At 37.3% G+C, this 24,703-nt stretch overlaps 1 protein-coding gene across 1 annotated transcript in view; it reads left to right on the top strand.

Annotated features, from left to right (window-relative positions):
- Positions 1–24,703, top strand: part of LOC103718677 (prostaglandin reductase-3) — a 67,938-nt gene that overhangs the window by 21,772 nt on the left and 21,463 nt on the right. The window contains 6 exon segments of the mRNA XM_039118483.1: positions 154–343; positions 7,226–7,352; positions 7,484–7,564; positions 17,996–18,094; positions 18,232–18,327; positions 18,580–18,654. Coding sequence (XP_038974411.1) covers positions 154–343; positions 7,226–7,352; positions 7,484–7,564; positions 17,996–18,094; positions 18,232–18,327; positions 18,580–18,654 — 668 coding nt within the window.

Here is a 24,703-nt window from a genome sequence, read left to right as displayed (position 1 = left end):
CTTGTATAATAAATGATTGTAGATCTTTTGAGAGCATATGCATGTACAAAATTATTGGCATATACAATAAACAATAAATCAAAATTAAAGGTTTTGTCTGTTCATGATTTCCTTCATATTTTCTAATATATCTCCATATTTTACTTGACGTAGGTGCATTTGAGCTTATTAAAGATGAGAGCAAGGCTGGTGCTTGTCTATGGATCACTAAACGTAAAGGCATGGAGTATTGGCCTACACCAATGGAAGAAAGAAAGTATTTATTGCAGCCATATAAGTCAAAAAGAAGATTTGTGTACACTACAGCTTCTAAAATTGATTTACCCGATACTTTTGAGAAAATGTGAGTTGCTCTGTCTTTTGTTACATAACTTTTCTAGATAGCTCTTTTTGGCCGAAGTCCTAGGTTATTACAAATGGTATTAAAGTGGGCCTAGCTCATGGCCCATGTTTAACTAGAGGACACTGTAGGTCCCTTTTGGGGATGAACACAAGTTGGTTGTGATGTTTCTATTTTAGATTGGACAATTCCTTTGTGAGGAAACCAAGTCTTAATGGGGGGAGAGGACCTATGTGGGCATGTGTTTAGTCCCACATTGATCATTTGTTTGGGAGGTCTTGGGTGTTTACATAGAATCAAGGATCCCAATTATGAACTTTCTGGCTAGCCCTTTTAGGGTGAGGTCTTGGGTCGCTATTAATTATCTCAAATTTAAAAAGATCATCAATCATGTAATAAATCTTATATCACAATATAAAGAAACTGGTTCAATCAGAGTTACAAGGTTCCTTTTATTTTACCTAGTTGTATGCTAGATTTTTGAAATTTCTCAGTGATTCATTGGTACTTTAATGATAAAATTTGAAGTACAGTTTAGGATAAAATGTGTAGGTTTGCTTCTATTCAAATTATTTAACGTGAAGTACTTGAGTCTTGACATGGGTGTTATAACGGAAAGATTGTGTTAGCAATTAGATCAGTTGCTTTCTATTCCACTCCATGAGGTAAATGGCCTGTACAATCTCACAGCTGGTAATTGGTGTTAACTTTTGGCGTCATTAACCTTTCAATATCTAGGAAACTTTTATTAGCTTTTCACCCTGAGGCCAGCTATTCTAGAAACAGGTACTTTTTGTAATCTAGTCCCTTACATGGAGTCTACCACTGTCAATCTTGTTGCTAATGAAAGCTGCCTCTGTAACTTGACATCCTAGCAGACTCGTCCCAAATATGATCAACTTGATGTTTGTCACAACTTGACTTCGTCTTGGGTTATCGGCTTCCTCCTTATCTAGCCCTTAATTGTGTGTTTACTGCAAATGCCATGCCAACTGAAATAAACTTGTTCGAAGTCATTGAAAAAGCATGCACAGATCCTGAGTCCTTTTATTGTTGTTAACCTAAGATTTGATTACTCAGATCAGAGAGTAGCTCCAATAGATTTATCAAGTTGGCTCCACAGATGCTCTGTTTTCCATGTTTGCCACCTAGAATGTTTGATCATTATGGACATTGGATTATAGAGCCAAACACAACATTGAATCAGCTGCTTCTTTTCTCACAGCTTGGACTTGACATGTTATTCGCCTCTTTGATTACCATAAAAGTAATCTTCACTTCTTTCTGATAACATGAGTTCATGATTCCATGTTCTAGTCCCATTTCTTTTCTGAGTTCTGATCCTTGCAGATGTTTCCGAAATCTTGTAGTTATTGATAAATCTACAATATGTTAATGATCTTTCAGTTTCCAGTTTTATGTTTACTTCCTCTACTTGTTCAATCCTTGTGTAAGCCTGAGAAATGGGGTTATTTGTGGAGAAAGGAAGCTTTATCATCTGGATCTTTCATGTTCTTCACCTTTGCTGTAGCTTTTCTACAGTGTCTTAAATTAATCCCATTTGTTTTGTAGCATCATATACCAGGTTGTGGTTCTATTTTTTGTGTTTAGAGATTATCTTGATCAAGTGTAATGGGTGATGATTGACAATTCCTTTTCCTTTGTCATACAGAATGAGCTGCAAGTGGCAAAGCGCCTGGTTGTACCTATTTCAACTTGTGAAATCAAGTCTCTTCTTCCCTTTGACCTAGTCTGTTCTAACATACTTGGACTCACCCCTTGCCTTGTGATGACTTATTGTTATTATAGTTATTCTAGTCTATGCTTTGATTGATGATCCTTGTTGCTTAGATCGCTGTCTATCTTGTCCATCGACAATCTGAACCTTCTGTCATTTATAATTCTTTGCTGCCATGATTGATTTCAAATCTAACCGACCAATTAAAGACATCTGTTCTATCAGTTTCTCTGAGTACCTCTCATCTAAAATTCATGGTGCCATTAAAATCTCTTGGAACTGCTCCTAATTAGTCATATCCTTACACACTTGAGAAGAGCGATGTTCTCTGGCAGAAGCGTCATCACTTATTGATACTTCCTATTTCTCTGCCTAGCCTTTATATTGAAAATACAGCTTCACATGTTCTAGATTGCTTTGCCTGGCTTTTGACTGGTTCTTTTTCAAATCAATATTTGCTGTTTCCCACAACTCTTCATGCTGAACATGAATCTCAATCTTATTGTGATATGGTTTGACATTCGCACTGCAAAGTTATAGGTTCCATGGATGAGGAGCTTTAGCTCTCTAGATCATACTAAGATCTTGTTTTCCTGTTTTCCATAAATATCTCCATTGGCTGCAATTGGATCTACGCAAGGCTAAGATCTGCTTTATCTTTTATCTAGTGCAAGACATGACTGTTTTCTCAAGCCTGTACCGTATCACTATCAACTATGAAGTCATATCTGTTCTTGTAGCCCATATGATTTTTTTTATCTACTGATCTTTGTCATTGTAAATAATGGTTAATCCCACTATTAGATTGAATGGATACAAATAATTCCTTTCTATGTTAGTCATCACTCTAAAATCTATATACTTACTCTGGCTTGCCTCGCACACTCTTGTTGTAATTTCCTCCATCAGACCAATGAGCTAGAATGGATTCTTCTTGCCTGGTTTTAGCATATTAGGAATGTTGTTACTAAAGGTTTATGGAGAGGTAGCTTGACTATGTGCTTATTGCTCCATGCTATGTTTTCAGTATATCTATAATTCTATATATATATATATATATATAGAAGGCAAGCCTAATTGCTTTGATATAGGGATAAAAGGAGATACAAAATAGCCTAACTGCTATTCTTGCATCATTATCATTCTATTCTTAAATAATTCACTAAATAAGATGCTTCCATTTTCCTTTGTAACTAAGTCATCATCTCAAAAGTAAATTTGAGATAAACTGATAAAGGGTGTTGCGCTCTTTTTGCTACTTTATGTAATTTGAGGCTGCCATATCTCATTAGATGTACTTGTTTCTACAGCTAAACTACTTCTCCATTTCAATCTTCCCATGCTTGATTTATATTGTACTGTCATATAGCTTCATTTGAAAGTTGAAACTAAGTCCTGCTTACGACAAGTTACTGGCCAGAGGTGACTTTCTCGCTACTATCGATAGCTAATAAGTTGTTTTTTCCTTTGGCCATTGCTCAGCCTTATATTGATCATGAAGTACATGTGATAAGTCATTTGCCTGTGTATCTTGTTTTCTTCACTTTGTAACTGCTGTATGTATCCTCTGGAACCTCAGGTCCCATTACATGCGCCATTTTCTTCTCTTTTGACTTGTGAGTGCTTCAATCTACTCCAATCGTTGAAAGTTTTACAAATTGGAAGACCTTTGAAGATTTCTTAAAAAACTGCCATGACCAATTCCTTTTTATGTTGGATCCAATCTCAGAATGAATGTAATAAATCACGATCATAAGTTAAAAACTGTAAGTAGTAGTCAAGGAATTGTCAAAATCAATAGTAATAATTGTGTAAAGAACATGAGTAGGCTCTAAAACATATCCTTAAGAATGTCAACTAAATAATAGATGGCTAATGTCACAAAAAAATGCCTTTATGATGAGTACACTGTAACACATGGGTGAAAAAATCTCCAAAGGTGTCAGAAAGGACACTGTAACACATGGGTGAAAAAATCTCCAAAGGACTTGCTATCAACAAATTGAGTGATAGACATTTTTAGTTCAGAGCAGCCTCCTCATGTTAATGAAATGCTTTGGAGCCAATTTCATTAGAACATCCAGATGGAAGAGTCAATAATGGACTTCAGAAAGTTATCTCAGATGGTCAAGGGATCATAGAAAGATCAACACAATGAAAGTTAACTCAAGATAGGACTACTAATACATAAAAGATAGGCCGATATTGCTTTTTTTGTTGAATAAAAACGAATAAAAAAGGGCACTGAGTTAAGAGAAGAAGAAAAGAGATGTCAATTAGTCCAAATGTCACAAGATCCGGGCAGAATGATCTTTTGATAAGAGATGGTGGTTGGAATTATTGGTAACTAAGTGCTGTCCTTATGGAGATGCAAAATAAAAATGTTTTTCAAATCCTTAGGATGTTTTGCCATTAGAATCTAATCTTTCCTTATTCGAAACCCAGTGGTTTCATGGTGTTGGCAATTCTCAGATGGGTATTGGACTATTGGTGATACTTTGAAAATGCTATTCAGTATCATATGAGGATAGTGGGATGTTACCTCACAGAGCTTTGATCTAGTGGTTGTGATGGGAGATGGCTGAGTGAATAACCAGATGTGTTTCAGGAAACTAACAGTGGGCCTTGATTTTATGCTACATGAAGGAGAATGGAGAAGAAAGAGTCGGCAATGAAGTGATCATCTAATGGGAGCAATAGCCTAATATATGTACGCAGCTTTATGGTGGCTTGGAATGATGTTAATTTTACTATTATATATAAAAGATACAAAAAATATGACATATACCTTAGCAAGCATTAATTATTTTATAGTTTCTTCAGGTTTATTTTCTCTTGATAGTGTGTCATCCTGAAGATACGTTGTGGATGAGACTATATTGTTGTCTTACATGAATTTTTCTCCCAATTTCTGTTTTTAAGTTGGATCTGGATGGCATGCATTTATTCAAAGTAGTGGTAAATTTTAATTTTTCTTGTTATTGATAGGTCCTATTTCTATATAATAAGAAAATATTTTATTAGAAACATAAGAAATGAGAATGTAGAAAATTTCAAGAATTTTGTAGTAGTGAAGAGAAATCAATATTTTTAAAATTATGCCAAATTGCCAGTTGAGATAATAGACACTAAAGGATGGTTGATTATAACATTACAAGTTACTAATAACTTGTATAAAAAAAGTTTCTAACAGTTGTGGGGTTTGCAGTTGCATTGCCCTATACCTGTACCTTTTTATGTTATTGTATATGGTATTTTAGATTAATCAAACTTGAGCAGGGTTCAACACTGAATTGAAACTATGGGGTAAAATGTTGGAGAAAGAGGGACAAGGTCTAGCTGAAGCAAAAAAAGTGTATATGGAGTGCAACTACGGTGAAAAATGTATGGAATATTAAGCACCTTTCACAATTGAGGCACAACCGTTGCCTAAGAAAGCTAATTGCTCAAAGTCATATAGTTGCATGATAGTCTATTGATGATGAATCATTTATAGGTTCGCTGAACTGGTACTGGGACCCATATCAGTTGGCGACCGGTTTGGTAAGTTACCAGTTTGGTACTGTACTGATATACGGTATGGGGTGGCATGGCCATTACGAACCGGCATGCCATTTTTTAAAATCTCTTTTAAGCTTCAATGAATGGTAATTAATTTTTTTTTCAATTTCTTGAATAATTTTAAGTGTAACTTGATGTTTCTTGATGTGTTGTGATGTTTTTATCACTCCGATACATCCTATCATGAAATCAAAGATTTTAGTGTAATTTGATTTTAAGTATAATTATAGATTTAATTAAAGGTTTTAGTCACATTGTGTAAATCATCCATAGATCTTTAACATATCATGAAATCATGCTAAAATCAAAAATTTTGCCATGACCTCCCCTTATTTTAGAATTTTTTTGGGTATTTTTCGATGTTGAAAAAACGAAAAGGGAGAAAATGAGGTAGGGGAGAGTCATCTTATCTTGTTTTGGATTGGATCATTCTTTAATCGTCGAAATCATTGTATTTTTGGCAATTTTGGTGTGTGTTGGGGGTGGGGGGTGGGGTTGAAAAGAAAAAAAGAAGAATGACCTGAGAAGGCTTCGGGCTGGTTCGAAGCGGTTCAGGGTGGTTCGGGGGAGGTTTTCGAAAATTAGGGCCAAACTAACCTAATTCCGCACTGGTTTGGTTCGGTACGGGGTGATCCGAGCGGTTCGGCTGGTTCGGCCTGGTTCGACATACCTTAAATCATTATTTTATTCTTGTTAGATCAGTGTTGGTGTTTTTAATACTTTTATACTTCTAATACAATTCTCCCCTTCCAGTCTCTACTTTTTGGTGCCAATTGGTCTTGCCAAGTATGTTGGTATAATCAGTTGGATGATTTATGTGAAGTTCATGGCTAGTTGTGAAAAATCAACTAGATTTATGCTCCATAGGCAACTTCATTTTGATGGGGTAATGCATGATAGCTGTTGCTATCATTATCAAATTAAAATACTATGACTGGAATGTCATTGTATTTCCACAACTTTACATGTCAATATAAGTATCTGTTATTCTTCTATTGCCATATGGTACATGTTAATGAAAGCAACATGTGATATAAATATGAAGAAGTGTAGGCACAAACAAGGTCCGTCGAATCGGATGGAACCGTCTGGTTCCGGCCACATTTAATCAGATTCTGGCCCCTAGGAGGACGGAACCGTTTTCTATTGGAGAACCGACCCGGTCGGAGACGGGGTCGGCTCAGTTCAACAATCCTTAGGCACAAATGCTATGCTTTTGAAACTTGAGTATGCTTATCATGCATCAAACGAGACATGCTGTTTACGGTCCTTAGCTTTTTTTTTTTTTGGATACAGTTTATTGTTCTTAGCTGATGAACAGATTTCTTACTTGAAATGACTCAAAGATCACATAACCATCTTAAGCAATGGAAAACTATTTGAGATGTGTAATACTTCTTGGATGATCTTTGTGACAATGTGTTAATTGATATATTAGTTGCTTCATATTCAATTAATTTCTACTGCTAAACCTAAAATTCTCTAATTAACATCTTAGTTCTTTTTCTATTAATTATCAATTCTCAAATTATCTAGTGTTATTATCTATTGATATTTATGTTTTTATTTCTGTTGCTTGTTGTTAGGGTTGTCCACACTCTCAATCATAAATTCCGAAGTGCTACTAGCATTGTTCGAACTAAGTTGAGTTTACCCATTAAACCACAGCATGCTCTCGTGAAAGTCATCTATGCTGGTGTAAATGCCAGTGATGTAAGTTATTGCTATTTTGCATTTTACATTACCAGTTTTTCTGTAGATAAAACCAATGAATGTTTACTTGATTCTTTATGCTCTTTATGGCACTTAACTTTCTTGACTAATGTAGATTGCATGCATCATAGGTGAATTTTAGCTCAGGGCGTTATTTTGGCGGCAATAAGAATGAAGTTGCTGCACGCCTTCCATTTGATGCTGGTTTTGAGGTTTGTAAGATCTTAACCTCTGCATGAATATATGAATATTTTGACATGTTGTACTGTTGCACATGTTTGCATTACATCTGCAATTGTTTGTTGATGCTGTAGCATCAAACTCATTAATATTCAAGATATTTGCTTTACAATATATTAGTCAAGCACTATAGTTGCAATCTTTTGTATGTCATTTTCTATTCCTTTTTCTTCATCTAACTTGTAAATTATTTCCTTTTATCAACCTGCTAAATTTTCAAATTGTTCCAGAATTTTTCTTTTGTTCTCCTGGCCTAATATTGATGCTTTTGTCCTTCTAGGATTTTAATGTATTCTTTTCCATGTAATACTTGTCTTACGTGATCTGGTGAATTTGTTGATCTTTGTGCCTCCATTTCCCCACTTTGGTGCATGTGTGTGTTAGGGTGGGGAGGGGGCTGTGCACTAAAATATATAGTTTTCCCAAAAATCATCAGTATCAACTATCAAGAATCAAAATAATGCTCTATGCTAGTCCAAATCAACTGTCCCATATCAGACCAGTGAGATGCTGGGTCTTGGGACAGGTTTAGGACCACACTATATGGAAAAACAAGTTGCCCTGTTTGGTATTGCTTGGCATATCTGGTACAAATTGGGCCAATGATCGGCACTGACAGTACTCAGTTGTGTCAACCAAGATGCATCAAAAAGAGGTGCCCGAGGCCTTTTCTTTCCCCTAAGAAACAAAAGATGGAGAAAACCTATTCCAAGTAGCATTTACCATTTCAAATAAGTACGTAAAAAAAGAAAAAAAAATTAAAAAAGTGACAAATTGGTGTTACAACCAAGGTCCGCCGTACCGGTACCGGTCGGCGTACTGGTGGCCGGCCGGACCGGTACGGTACCAGTCCGATTCGGTACGTACCGGCCGGTACCGGTACCTATCGGCCGGTTCGCGGTGGTTTCAAAAACCACAGCGCCAGGCGCTGTGGTTCTAAAAAAAAAAAATCGTACCGGCGCGAACAGGCCGGTTCGCACCGGTACGAGGCCGGTACCGGCCGGTACGGGCTCCGAACCGGTCAGTACGCACCCGTACCGGCCGGTTCGGCTAAAAAATCGGGAAATACCGGTTTTTTAGTGGTTCTGGTACCGGTCTAGGACCAGACCGGTACGTACCGGCCCGTACCAGCCGGTACCGGCCGGTACGGCATTCCATGGTTACAACCAACACCATAAATCTCATCATTGGCTCAAAAACCTCCCTGATCCTAAATTATGACCCTAACAAACCTTAGAAGGCCTCTAAATAACCATTGGAAACAAGAAACAAGAGGAAAAAGTAGAAAATAACAAAAAATATTGGCATCCAAGTGAATTACTAGGATGCCAGACCATCTCAAGTGTTCATACAGTTTTGTCTGTTACTGTATGGATCCAATTCCTAACCAACTGATTCTGGTCTAGAAGTAGATTTTGTAACTTCGATTAGGATGTCATGCTTATGCTGGTTGCACATCTTAGACATGCTTCCAATCTTGCATATGTCAACCGTCAATTGATTTCTGGAGGCTTTAGTTTCCAAGTAACCAAAATTATTTAATTAAAAGGTGTGATGGGATGGTGATGTGTGCAATCTGTGTCACCTTAGCATTTCAGTTTTTGTGCCAAAGAAATCCTGCAAATGCCATTATCTCATGTTTGTTCACTCTTACATTGCTTGATGTTGTACATGGACCATGTTAACATGTCTACATCGATATAGAAATTTTCCTGTACCAATGACATCTATTAATAGCACTGTATGCATACATAATATATATATATATATATAGAGAGAGAGAGAGAGAGAGATTGACTTGGCTATACTCAAGCGGATATCCATTTAGATATAGTCAAGTATAGGTTGGATGCTGGGGGTCCCTCGATAATCCGAGCTATTGGATCTGATTTCCTACCTCAAAATTGCTTACATACAAAAAGATCAAATGATTTGGAGACTCCTAGTTCATGCATCAAGTGGCAAAAAAAGCATGTATTTTGTTTCATGTTAGTTAAACTGTTCATTTTTTATTTTGACCAATTGATGTGTGGGCTAGGGGTCTCCAAATCAAATGATTTTTGGTGTACAAGTAGTTCATCAATGTGGGATCCCTATCATCCAATGTAGACTTGACCGGATCTAAGTAGAAATCTACTCGAGTGTAGCTAAGTCAATCTCTCTCCCCCCCCCCCCCTCTCTCTTGGAGTCCTCATACTACTATTACAAAATTTCTATTTCTTTAACAATCTTAATCCGTATCCAAAGACAATAACTGTCTTTGCATCTAATTGTAGACACATCTGAAGTCATTGCTATTCCTGAAATGTATTGTCCCTCAAAGCCCTTGCGATCAGGATATGAATTTACTGCTACCACCAAAATTTATCAATGAGCCAAAATGGATGTATGTGTAACATATATACAAATGTATGCATGCATGGATCATGCATCCATCCATCTGTCCATCCATCATGATGGATGGATGCCGTAGGCAAACTTTCTGTTTTCCATATCAAATGCTGTTGATTGTTGTTTATAGGCTATTTGATACAAGTTTAGCAGGCAACACGCTGCTGCTATTATTAGTAATCAGATTTAATGCTGCAAAATACTAATGTAGTAATAATATGGATGGAAGAGTGGGCTGGTTCCAGTAGCATTCCATCTACCTTGAACTTTATAGAAATTGTATGCTTGCTATTTCTATATAAGAATAGTTGATGAGGCTGGCAAGCGGCGAACATTTCAATGATATTGTGGGACAGATTCTACGGACCAAGTCTAAAAGAATAATCCAACCAAAGTGAACTCTGTAACTGCAAATATAGTTGGTATATGTGGATTCTAGTTTTGCAACCGAGGGTAGAGATTGTCTAGAGAAAATTATTTTAGTTATCTTGATCCTGTTAATTAAAAGAGCGATACATGGATAAGATTGATAAAGTTCGAACCAAGGTTTACCGAACCGATACTAGGTGCGGTACTAGCTGGCGACCGATTCTGTAGGGTATAGGTTCGTAGTCATGGAACGCCATACTAGCCTGAGAGAGGCCGAGAGGCCCATCAACGGGGAGCTTCGAGAAGAGAGGGAGGGAGAGGAAGAGAAAGAGGGGAAAAAGGAAGAGGAAGGAGAGGAAGGGAGAGAGAGAGGGAGCGGGGGGCGGGGGGCGGAGAACCGGATCTGTTAAGAGTTTGAGAGCTCCAGTTCCAGTGATGGGGACCCTAAGAGAGGGAGAGAGGGGGAGAGAGAAACCGGATCCGTTGACATGGAACTTCAAGAGCTCCAATGTCGGCAATATGGACATCGAGAGAGAGGGAGAGAGACTCGCTGGGGGCTTTGTAGGGATGACAACTAGCTTCAGACTAGGGGGAGAGAGATGCAATTAATAAGCCATTTTGTAAGGGTAAATTGTGTCTGTAACCAGTCCAGTTTGGTATGCCCTGATCTGGCCGCGGTTTGGCTTGCCTACTTTGAAGCATGGTGGATGAGGAGTGGTTCCTTTGGAGTGCTACATGATCCAAAGTACTATGGTCATTAAAAAAAAGAAAAATTATACGACAAGTCAGATGATGATCGATAAATATGGTATCTTTGGAGTGTTGACCTTGCCAATGACCGACCGTAGTGACATTAGTGGTAGGCATATCTTACTTTTAGTCTCTAGTCATAATCAAGGATGTGGACAACTAAAATAACTTTCTAACCTATTATTTTCTTGTATCCTTGAGCTTATTTTGGAGCTTGGATAAGAAACACTTATGCACAAACACCTTAACAAATAATGTTTTTTAATTTTTCTACTCTACTATATTTTTTAAAAAATGGATATATAATCTAGTTACAGTTATTTTCTATCTGTTGCCGCATCCCCTTTCCTTTCACTAAGTTAGACACTTGGATGTATGTTTGAATCTTATTCTCATTGTTGTGCCCATGCAACACTGATTTGTTCGTAGATCAAATGAGTAGTTATTAAGACACCATTATTGAAACATAAAATCTTTGTATCTTAAAAATTATAAACTCATATATGGCATATACGAGCAAGGTCTGTTGGACTGCTTGCAGGGCTTGTACCGGCCAATGATCGATTCAGTACGATATGGGTTTGTGCTATACTATGTCGGGGTGTACTAAAATAGAAAGAGGGAGGGGGAGAGGGAGGGGGGAGAGAGAGGAAGCAAGGGAGAAGGATAGGGAGATGGAAGGAGAGAGGCGTACCTATGTTCGGCTGCGATTTAGGGCATCGAAGACACTGTCGGCATTGATCGAGGGGAGTGTCAGTGTCGCCATCATCGGTGGAGTCTTCGGTCGAGTGCTGTAGAGCTTTAAAGCTCCGATCATGGTGGAACTGGGGGCGGTAAGGGGGAGAGAGAGAGATGTTGAACAATCGAAGAGGTCGCGGAAGGAAGGGGGCTTGGGGGTTATTTAAGGGATCGAATTGCCCCAACCACCCGAATTGCCCCGATCTTGACCGGATTGGTTCAATATGGCCTGAACCAAAGCTTGCCAAACTAGGCCGAACCGAGTGGTTCGGCCAGTACCAAGCCGACCCAGTGCGAGACCGGGTCGAAACTGATCAGAATTGGTCCCGAACTGGTAGGATCCAGTCCGAAATCGGTCGGAATTGGTTCGAACATGTCGGAATCAGTTCTCTCTCTCTTTTTATATGTTGGTAGTCTCTATTAGGAAGGCTTGAGAACTTTCTCAGGCCTTCGTTGAATTCTTCTTCAACCCTCCCTCCCCCCATGGCAAAAAAACGTGACGATTCAACTAGAATCCAACCCAAAATAAGGTATGGTTCACCCTCTCCAAACTCATTTTCCTTTTTTTCCAAGGCCGAAAAATGCCTCGAAATTTGCAAAATGATAAGAGTTCATGCCAAATTTTTTGATTTTGGCATGATTTCACAATATACTGTAGATGTATGGATGATCTACACAATACCACAAAAAATTTTAATTTTTGGATTATATATAATTTTTAAAATTAAAATATATATATTTTTGGATTAAAAATTAAAATAAAATAAAATATAATTCAGAAAAATGACTGTAAAATTAGAAGCTTATTTAGGGGCATGAAAGCTATTGTCAAGATAAATTTAGTGTCCATTTATTCAAGTTTTCATGCGATTATGCACATAGTGGTTTAGGTTTAAATTTTAAAAAAATAAAAAATAAGTAGCCTTTGATACATGCCCACGGGCTTAGAAAAATATATGGAGCATCCATGGTAGGGTTCTACATAGATCTGAGCTCAATTAATTTTCTAAAATATTTGTATTTAAAAATTATTTTAATTAAAAATTGATTAAAAATATATAGTTAATACAAAAAATTATAAAAAAAGATATATTATATATTTCAGAAGTATTTTTTGAAGTAAAAAATATATTTTTCTGAATTTATGATATTTAAACATATTTTTAAATTTAAAAATTATTAAAAATATATAAATAAATCAAGAAATATGAAAAAAATAGTACTATGCATTAGATGAGTTAGATGTATATTCTGAAGTAGAAAATATTTTTTTTGAATCATAATAAAATTTTGCTATTTTTAAAAAATTAATAAATTAACCTGCTTCATAAACCTGCAAGATGGAACGATCAAGAAAAAGATCTAAAGCATGACATTGGTTGGAATAATGGGCAAATGCTTTCGGGTTGACACCACTTTAAGTGCAATTGGTGCAACATAGAGTTAAAAAGAGGATGGATAACTAAGTTGAATTAGCACCTAATTGGTGGTTATCTCGATGTATATATATGTGCCGAAATATCCACAGAAAGTCCAACAGTTGATGAAGTACTTCGCTGATTCAGAGCAGCGAAGGAGAGGGTTTACAAAAAAAACAGAGGTGGAGAGTCGAGTGGTAGAGCCACCTTTCTATCACTCGAGGGAGTCGGAGGCGTCTGCTTTAGATGATAAGGCACAAATTCAACTTGTCCTTTAGGTGAGCCTGGATGATCAATAACAACAGGATGAGGTGGCTAGGCATAGGGCTTGATTTTGGCCCTCACACTACGAGTCAAGCTCCGATTTTATGACCAGCAGGGTATATTCAAATTTAGGAGGATCTTCTCAATTAGGAAGGTCGTTAGTAGAGGAGTGGTCGTATTGCATCTATGCTGGGAGCTTTTTGTAGTAGAAAGAAGTTCTTCAAAAAGATTCTACCAGGAGCCACCATCCATGATGATTCGAAGCAGCAGAGAGTTGACACCATGCTAAAGGAGTAGAAGAAGGATATGTGGCGAGCTGTTGGATCGTGATTTCACTTTAGCCACATTCTAGCGAATGCTGCAAAGACAATACATACTATACGTCTGCTATTTTCTCGATACAGGCTGCCGATTCCGGTGTAGATTTTTCAAGACTGAAGGACTTTATAGTGAGCTTTTTGATAATAATATGGAGCTAGAGAAGTGGATTGCCTACGGTGATGTGTGATGGTTGGACTAGTCCTGTTAGGTGAAGCCTCAACTTTTTGACATATTGTGATATGAAGACTTTTTTTCAATGTTGATTGATGCTTCCGATCAGGTGCACGATTATATGCACATCTTTAGATTGATGAGGAGGTATGCAGGGGGAGAGATCTTGAGACTAACTATGTTGCACTTGATAGCCTCTTTAAGAGAAGCAACCCTACGTCAGATGTTTGTCAGTATTGGGTGGCAGAAAACTAGATTTGTGAGGGCCGACACTGAAGAAAGCATTGTTGAGGATTTGGTGATGAGACAGACATTCTGGCAGTGGGCCAAGAAGTAGTGAAAGGTATCAAACCATTGTACGAAGCGTTTCGGACCATGGACAGCGAGAGGTATCCTTAGATGGGCTTCTTGTATCATATGATGGAGAGAAAAAAAATCAAATCAAGAAGGCAGATTCGATGCATGCTCAGGAGTATATCGACATCATTGAGTGGCGGTGGGATTACCAGATAGATAGGGACTTGCATCTTGCAAGTAACCAATAATATAAAAAAAAAAGACTATTCCTGTACTTGTACAATTTTACTAAAATAATTACGAACTTTATCTGCAGCTTACTATCTGAACTCTAGGTTTCAGTACACTATATATGGAGTCGATAAAGATGACGAACTTTTGGCTATTCTGCATAATGTGATGTATAAGATGGAGCCTGATCTAGAAGTCGCAGCCTTATATCTAGAAGAGGTAAGTTAACTCAAGTGACATGCGTAAGTTAACTCGTATCTTTAATGATTAATATATTACAACACAATTTTTTTTACAGACGAAAATATTTAGAATGGGCACCGACAACTTTGGAGTCTCGATAGCTGTCGTAAATAAGAAAAGTATGAATCTAGGTGTATTACATATCAACGATAATTATTATCTGACGTTAGATGATTACTAATATAATACTATTTGATATGTAATTTTTTTTCAATTTTTTGTAACTGAATGGTGGATTCATTTTGGTTTGTCCGCGACAAATCCTAAGCGGCTAGCTATCTAGATCCTCTTTTAGACGGTCTCCTTGAGTGGCTGTGAGCGCAACTGGTCCACTTTTGCCCCCATCCACAGCAAACAAAAAATCGTTTTACATGAAAGCGCCTCAACGATTCTGTATATGTTTACTATAATTTGAGGTTGAGGTTGAAGTGCATTTAGGATGAAGTGGAGCTGAAGTATACGAATCCGATCTATAATGCTTCCGTTAACGATGAAGATGATCTTTTGATCGGATGGCTCGTGGACCAGCAACAAGAGTCGAAGCTTGATGAGCCAAGATCGCCTCCATGATCGGCCAGTTTCGTAGCCAGCGAGATTAGAATGGATACTGGGCAATGGGCAGATCACAACATTCCACGCATCCTTCTAGCTGATCACCCACAGCCATAGAGGTTACTGGAGAGCCGATCATCACATGACTCCTTGTCCGAGACATCTTTTTCGAGATATGATCTAGAGTTGCTTAGACGAGGCCACCATGCTTTCCAGTTGACTCAGGAGGGCGACATCTATCCTCCCAGTATAGCTAGGTACAGAACAAACTCAGCATAGCAAAAAAAAAAAGACAGTTGCAACCCCGATGGAGAGTGTGGAGTCAATGCACTTAGATTTAGAGACCAGGAAGAGCAGCGATGATAGTTCTGGTGGTCATAGATTTGATAGCTAGAAAGAAAGTGGAGGACATGAGGCCATCATTTATGAGATAGTCGTAGGGTGGTCTTCGATTTACTGGCGAGTTTCAGTTTATATATGCCATACAAGATAAGGACCATGGTGTACGATCTGATAGAGCCCGCGAGATTACGATTGCATATAGAAGATGAGCTCCTCGAGGTCATTCAAGAGGACATGATGTAGTTACAGATGATCTCGCATGTGGAATAGAATCCATAGATATATCATGTTTCGAGTCGTATACTGGATCCTATTACTCACAGCCACATACAACCTATGACCCATACGGATACGAATATTGTTTTGGTGCAACTGAGGCATCGTCTTTCCGTGGCTACTATCCTACGTAGTTTGAAGCATCTTACGGGTCGGATTTTGCTGTCCATTCAGATGGACTCCTCTATAGCTGTATTATCAGACAAAGATACATCTCAGAGTCAGAGCTTTAGTGAAAGATTTGAAAGTGGTTGTAATCTAAAGTGTGTTTCTTATGGGCTGAACATATAGGACTATAACGCCGCTTAGTTAGAAAGGTGGGTTGATGTACCTATTGATTATGCTAATGATTCGAATATATACGAGAGGCATCGCCACTCGACAAAATTTTAAACATCGGTATGTATGTTGTACTTTAAATATATGTAATTGATTGTATCATTTTATATTTTGTATCTCACTAATTGATATTAGAATATTTCATGTTGCTTCTTGTAATATGCAACATCTCACTAATCATTTTATGTTTTGCATCACTTTAAAACAAGATGCATCATTAGTTGTATCGGAATTATAGAAACACCAAAAGACATCAAGAAAATCAAATTATACTTAAAATGATTGAAATACTAAAAAAATTGATTACCAATAAATCAAACCTAAAAGGCATTGGAAACAAAATTGGCATGCCAGTGAACCGGCACGTCTCTACGTACCGTGTTGGTACGGTATCGAACCGATCGTCGACCAATACGGGTCCCGGTACCAGTTCGGCGGACGTTGGCCCGAACTACCTGATTCGGGACGATTTGACGGACCTTGTGTCTGAATAACAGACGCCATATTTAATTATTTAAATATGGTTTTACTCCACTGCATAGGTACATAGGATATCTCCATTTGACCTCCCACCCCCCCCCCCACCCCCAAAAAAAAAAGGAAAAGAAGAAGAAAAACTTAGATATAGGCATATAAAGCAAAGAAAGAAATGCAATGTCTTCATCACCATCATTATCATTATTATGAGGTTTAATATACAAATCACCTCCTTTCCTTCTGCTTTTCTTTTCCCTCCCTTATTCACAGCTGGAACCTTATGCAGCATCTTGAAAATGATTTTTCTTCTTAACCTTTAGAAATTGGATAAATACCAATTTTTTGATTAGGTAAATACCAATTTTGGTTACAACCAACAAAGGCATGTTTCGCCCATTAAATGGATTGATTTGGTTATTCTCTCAGGTAGAACATTGATTTGGTAAATACCAATTTTGGTTATTCAGAAAATTGAAGAAAAACAAATTTGATTATCGGTCTTAGATACCAAAAAATTAATGAAACTTTAAGGAGATTGCTTATCTTATGTTTTGGAAGCTTACTGATGATAAATTAGTCATTATTATAGTCAAATAAATTGATTGATAGTAAATGATGGATGTTCTAATTACTCTAATACATAATAACATGAGCTATATCTGGGTCTTATGATCCAAAGGATTGTAGAATCCATGATTTGGTATTTCAGATCTTAGAGTGCAGTTCCAGTTTTACAATCCAAACTGATCCCAATCAGGGCTTCAATCGAGATTGCCTAACACCATTTGATCCAGCTAGTTTGTGGATCACAGGATCCCAGCAGCAATGTGGAATTGTGTATCATGAAGAAGTGAATAGAGCACATGATCATCATAGAAAGACCTTGTGGTAAGGTTTTTGGTGGAAGTGTAGTTAAACTAGGAAGGGTAGAGTTAAAATTCATTACAGAAAAAGGATCTTCATGGTACCCAGTAGTGAGGCTGAACTAAACATGATATGTTTGAGATTATCTATCTAGTGTTCATGGTCTAGAGATGACCCCAAGGTTGAGTATCTGCTGAAATTGAAAGCATCCAGTTAAAACAGAACATTTTTGCCCAATTTAACATCACAATTTTGTTCATAGTTGTTAGACAACTTGGTACTGGCTAGTTGATTTTTCAGAGGCATAACTCTTTTATCTCTTCTTTTCCCTTGCCAAATTGTCACATCATCTTTTTACAGGCTGTGGGCATAGTTGCAGCTGTTGGTGATTCAGTCCATATAAAAGTTGGCACTCCTGTCGCTCTTATGACTTTTGGAAGTTATGCTGAGTTCACAATGGTACTACTTTTCTTTGACATTTTTTATTTTTAAATTTATCCTTATTTGATGTTACTTCTGACAGTCTATTTCATTCTTCTAGGATTTTATATGTGTTAATTAACTACTACTACTTCATACCTTACTTTTGATTGCAGGTTCCTGCAAAACATCTTCTTCCTGTACCTAAACCAGATCCCGAGGTTGTAGCAATGCTAACATCAGGTTTGACAGCTTCAATTGCTCTAGAAAAGGTATGTCATAAGTTTTAAGGTCTGGGTATGTGCTTATGCAGAAACTTTACTCATTCTTATATATCAGTATTTGGAGTTTGGTTGCCATATCATCTAGCAATATGTTTATGATTGAAACAATGAAGATTAGGTCATTTTGTGATTATCATGTAGCTCATCGTTTGTGAGATTTAGTATTTTCTTTAATATATAAATATCAAGATATAATGTATTCTTCATATTCATGTATGTAAGTATCTGCCGTACTTCTAGGCAGGACAAATGGAATCTGGACAAGTAGTTTTAGTTACAGCAGCAGCTGGTGGGACCGGACAGTTTGCAGTTCAGGTCAGCAACTACAGCAAGATTTTTCTTGTTCTTGAATTAATGTCATCTTCATCTTTTAAAACATCATTATCAGCTTTTCTCATGCTATTTTGCTCTATTGTTATGGTTGCAACTTGCGAGGAAAATTGAAAACAGGAAATCAAACTGTAAGCACACATGGAATAAGAGATCGTCGAAATTGATAACTTAATGATAATTAAGGATTATCCTGTAATACCAATTCATAGTGTATCAATGTAATGTTGTAGCATAAGCACAGAGCTGGAGAGAATGATCAATCCTCATGATTCTAATTGGTAAGCTGTTCATGCACATAATGTGACAGCTGCTACAGCTACCATATTTTAACTAAAGCATGTGCATTAATACCAAAACTTTTACAATTACGATGACAATTTTTATCTGACTTAGATGAATTTCTTGTGCAAAATGCTTCAAGCAAATTAGTTTTATTTACAATTTAGCAATCTGTTGTGTTTATCTTTTGTTAATAACTCCTTTAAAGGGTATGTGGTATACTGCATCCAAGGCTGAGGATGATAGTGTTATTTTGATGATTAACAAGCAATTATCTAGAGCATATTATAAGTTAAATTGATACTTCATTTATAAGTTCATTACTCTCAGTATATTTGTATGAATTGATAATAGATACATAGCTTTGTTCATTTGAATGAATCTAACCTTGAGATGCAGCAAAGTGTAGATTGAGTCGACCCAAAGGATGATTGGGTCGACCCCGGCACATCAAGAAGTCATTTGGCACACTTCTGCAAAATTGGCACAGATGAACAGTGAGTTGGGTCGACCCAAGGTAAGCATGAGTCGACCCAAACTTCAAGAACCTCAAAACATGAAAGAAATATGTTCTCTGGATTTACTGAGAGGGTCGACCCAAACAGTGGTTGAGTCGACCCAAGCTTGAGTCGACCCAAACCCTGAGAGGGTCGACCCAAAGGCAAGACAGAAAGGCAGACAGAAAATGGTTCTCTGGAATTACTGAGAGGGTCGACCCAAGAAGAAGTTGAGTCGACCCAAGTGAACTTTGAGTCGACCCAAAGAATGGTTGGGTCGACCCATGGGAAGGAAGGCTGAAATTCAAGTTTCTGTGTTTTCTGAGAGGGTCGACCCAAGGAATGTTTGAGTCGACCTAAGTGAAAGTTGGGTCGACCCAAGGACAGGTTGAGCCGACCCAAACACGGGCTGAAGCATAACGGCTAGTTCTGCAGATGTACTTTTTGTCCTTCCCAAGGTCAGTAACGGCTAGTTTTTCAAATCTAACCATTGGGGCTTGACCAAAGGATGTGGGAAGCTATTTAAAGGGGCACTATTCATCAGATAGAATAACTTTTGCAAGGAATATCAAAGAGTACACAAGAAAACAAAAGTGCCCTAATCTTCTTCATCAAGAGCTTCATTCAAGAATCAAAGAAAGGGATTGAGCAGATTCAAAGAGGCATCAAGAGCTCCATCCTCCCTTGAAGAGTGAAGCATCCTTGACAAAGAAGAGAGAAGCCACTTCAAAGCGATAAATATTTTCTAACTCTTCTTTGTAGTTAATATTGTTTCATTTGCTCATCTAGGAGTTTGAATCTTTCTTTTTGTTTGTCGAACTATTTGTAAAGGTTCGTTGGTGAACCCGTAAAACCAACAAAGGTTTTTGGTGAACCCGGAAAACCAAAGTGTAAAGGTTCGTTGGTGAGCCCGCAAAACCAACAAAGGTTTTTGGTGAACCCGGAAAACCAAAGTGTATAGGTTCGTTGGTGAGCCCGTAAAACCAACAAAGGTTTTTGGATTGTGAGCCCGGAAAACAATCCAACTGTAATCCGCGAGATTATAGTGAATTCCCAAGGGGTCGCTTGGGGAGTGGACGTAGGTGCTAAGGAGAGCACCGAACCACTATATATTGTTGTGTTTGTGTTGTGCTTGTGTTTACATTTATTCTTGCATTATCTTCCATCTTTGTTCTAGTTTAACTCATTCAAATAATCTAAGAAAGCAACCACCGCACTTAATTAAGAAAGCTTTTAAAACACCAAAATTTAGAAGAAACCAATTCACCCCCCCTCTTGGATTGTCACCTTGGGCAACAAGTGGTATCAGAGCGAGGTGCTCTAATAGTGCTCATTGATCTAACAATCAAGAGTTAAAGATCATGACAACCCAAGTGGGATGCTCTATGAGTGAGGGGCAATCCACAAATAGACCACCTCTATTTAATGGCACAAACTACACTTATTGGAAAGCTAGAATGAGGATATTCATTCAAGCTTCAGACTATGAACTGTGGCAAATCATCACTAGAGGACCTCACACACCTACACTTAACATAGAGGGCACTATCATACCCAAAGCAGAAATGGATTGGAATGAAAGTGATAGAAGACTAGCACAGTTAAATGCAAAAGCTATAAATATGCTTTACTGCTCATTAGATGTTAATGAATTTAATAGAATATCTACTTGCACTACTGCCAAAGAAATTTGGGACAGACTTGAGGTCACACATGAAGGGACCAATCAAGTTAAGGAATCAAAGATAAACATATTAGTACACAAGTATGAATTGTTTAAAATGGAATCTACCGAGTCCATAACTGATATGTTTACTCGTTTTACTGACATTATAAATGGGCTTAAGAGTTTAGGAAAGTTTTATTCTAACTCTGATTTGGTGCGAAAAATTCTCAGGTCTCTACCAAGGAATTGGGAGGCCAAGGTAACCGCTATTCAGGAAGCAAAGGACCTCAACACACTGCAGTTAGAGGAGCTTCTAGGATCACTCATGACCCATGAGTTGACAATGAGACAAAATTCAGAAGATGAGGTCAAGAGAAGAAAGCCCATTGCCCTAAAGACTACCACCCCTAAACAACTAACTGAATCGTAAGATTCAGATGATGATGAAGAAATTGATGAAGAAGGGATGGCTGTGTTTGGGAGAAAATTCAGAAAATTCATGAGAGGTAAGAATAGATTCCATAAAAAGAAACCCTTTCTTAAAGGTAACTCAAGCAAAGAAAAGGGTAAGGACAAAGAAAAGGAAAAAGAAACTTCCATTTGCTATGAGTGTAACAAACCCGGGCATTATAAGATAGATTGCCCAGATTTGAAGTGGATGGCAAGAAAGTTGAAAAAGAAGAATTTCATGGCTGAATGGAGTGAAAGTGAGGAATCAAGTTCGGAGGAGGAAGATCATCAAGAGACGGCCCAAATGTGTCATATGGCCAATGACGATGAGGTGTGTCTTGCAGCTGATAAAATTGAAAAACGTTGGTATCTAGATAGCGGCTGTTCAAGACACATGACCGGTGATGTAGATCAATTTGTCACCTTGGAATCAAAGAAAGGTGGAGTAGTAACCTATGGAGACAATGGTAAAGGGCATATCATTGGAAAGGGTAAAATTTTCATTGCTCCATCTATCTTTATAGAAAATGTTTTATTAGTTAAGGGCTTGAAACATAACCTTCTTAGCATAAGTCAATTTTGTGATAAAGGGTTTAAAGTTACATTTGAAGCATCTGTATGCATAATCACAAATCCTAAAGATAATAGCATTGTACTTGTAGGACAAAGGCAAAGAAATATTTACTTAGTAGATCTTCATGAGTTAGGCAAGAAAAATGGTTTATGCTTAATTACTAATGAAGAAAAGAAAAATGAAACTAGTTGGCTTTGGCATCGAAGACTAGGACATGCTAGCATGGAATTAATATCAAAACTAGTTAAGAAGGAATTAATAAAAGATGTGCCAAAATTGATCTTTGAAAAGGATAAAATATGTGGACCATGTTCTTTGGGAAAACAAACTAAATCATCTTTTAAATCAAAGAATGTAGTATCAATAACTAGACCATTTGAACTCATACACATGGATTTATTTGGAACTACTAGAACTACAAGTCTAGGAGGGAAGAAGTATGGACTAGTTATTGTTGATGATTTTTCAAGGTATACATGGGTTTCATTTTTGGCACACAAGAATGAAGCATTTTCAGAATTTTTGAAACTATATAATAATATCATAAATGAAAAGAAACTTACTTTAGTAGCAATTCGAAGTGATCATGGTACGGAATTTGAAAATCAACACTTTGAAGAATTTTGCACTAAAAATGGAATATCACATCAATTTTCAGCACCTAGAACGCCTCAACAAAATGGGGTTGTTGAAAGGAAAAATAGGACATTGGCAGAAATGGCACGCACAATGTTGTGTGAGTCAAATCTTCCAAAGTACTTTTGGGCTGAAGCCATAAACACTGCTTGCCATGTTTTAAATCGAGTCTTAATACGACCAATAACCAAGAAAACTCCTTATGAACTTTGGAAGAGTAAGAAACCTACTGCAAAATATCTTAAAGTATTTGGATGTAGATGTTTCATCTTAAACAATGGCAAGGAGGATCTGAGTAAATTTGATGCCAAGTCAGATGAAGGTATCTTCTTAGGATACTCCACATCTAGCAGGGCATACAGAGTATTCAATAAAAGAACCTTAGTGGTGGAAGAGTCAGTCAATATTATATTTGATGAGTCTGATAGTGAGTCTGCTAGGAAAGAAAATATTGTTGATGATGATACAGGAATTATCGATTTTGAAAAGTTGAAAATTGATGACGTGCCAAATCAAGATAAGGGAGATGATTGCGTGCCACCACAACCCCAAGACGTGCCAAAAGAATGGAGGTATGCACATGGACATCCTAAAGACTTAATCATTGGTGATCCATCTCAAGGGGTAAGAACTCGATCATCTCTTAGAAATTTAAATGATTATCTTGCTTTCGTTTCACAATTAGAACCTAAGACTTATGAAGAGGCTGAAAAAGATACTAACTGGATAAATGCCATGCAAGAAGAATTAAATCAATTCAAAAGAAGTAATGTATGGACATTAACTGAAAGACCAAAGCATAATTCAGTAATTGGAACAAAATGGGTATTTAGAAATAAATTAGATGAAAATGGATTAGTTATAAGAAATAAGGCTAGACTTGTAGCTAAGGGATACAATCAAGAAGAAGTAATAGATTTTGATGAAACATTTGCTCCCGTAGCTAGATTAGAGGCTATTAGATTACTTCTAGCATTTGCATGTTTCATGGATTTCAAATTATATCAAATGGATGTGAAGAGTGCATTCTTAAATGGTATTATTGAGGAGGAAGTATATGTAGAACAACCTCCAGGATTTGAGAATCATGAATTGCCAAATCATGTGTTTAAACTGCATAAGGCATTATATGGATTAAAGCAAGCACCTAGGGCTTGGTATGATCGTTTAAGCAAATTTCTGCTTGATAATAACTTTAGTAGAGGAAATGTAGATAAAACTCTATTTCTCAAAAGAAAGGACAAAAATCTGTTAGTGGTACAAATATATGTAGATGACATAATCTTTGGTGCCACAAATGATTCTCTTTGCAAAGAATTTGCTGATTTAATGCATGGAGAATTTGAAATGAGTTTAATGGGAGAACTAAGCTTCTTTCTAGGATTACAAATCAAACAAACTAAAGAAGGCATTTTCATTCATCAAACGAAGTATACAAAGGAAATACTAAAGAAGTTTGGGAATGAAAATCATAAGGGAATTGGCACTCCAATGAATCCTACTAGTAAGCTAGACAGATGAAAAAGGAAAGAGTGTTGATATTAAGCTCTATAGAGGACTAATTGGATCCTTGCTCTATCTTACTGCTAGTAGACCCGACATTGTATTTAGTGTAGGGATATGTGCTAGATACCAATCGGATCCTAAGGAGTCACATTTAAGTGCTGTTAAGAGAATCCTTAGATATTTAAGAGGAACTACCAATATAGGATTATGGTACTCGAGAGACTCCTGTCTAGATTTGCTTGCATATTCAGATGCTGATTTTGCCGGATGCAAATTAGATAGAAAGAGCACAAGTGGCACATGTCAATTCTTAGGAAATAACTTAGTATCATGGTTTAGTAAAAAGCAGAATTCAGTGGCACTGTCCACAGCTGAAGCTGAATACATAGCTGCTGGTAGTTGTTGTGCTCAAGTATTATGGCT

Source organism: Phoenix dactylifera, unplaced genomic scaffold, assembly GCF_009389715.1.
Source record: "Phoenix dactylifera cultivar Barhee BC4 unplaced genomic scaffold, palm_55x_up_171113_PBpolish2nd_filt_p 000357F, whole genome shotgun sequence".
Taxonomy (NCBI): domain Eukaryota; kingdom Viridiplantae; phylum Streptophyta; class Magnoliopsida; order Arecales; family Arecaceae; genus Phoenix; species Phoenix dactylifera.
Note: the sequence above shows the minus strand (reverse complement) of the source record. Positions and strands in the feature narration are given on the sequence as shown.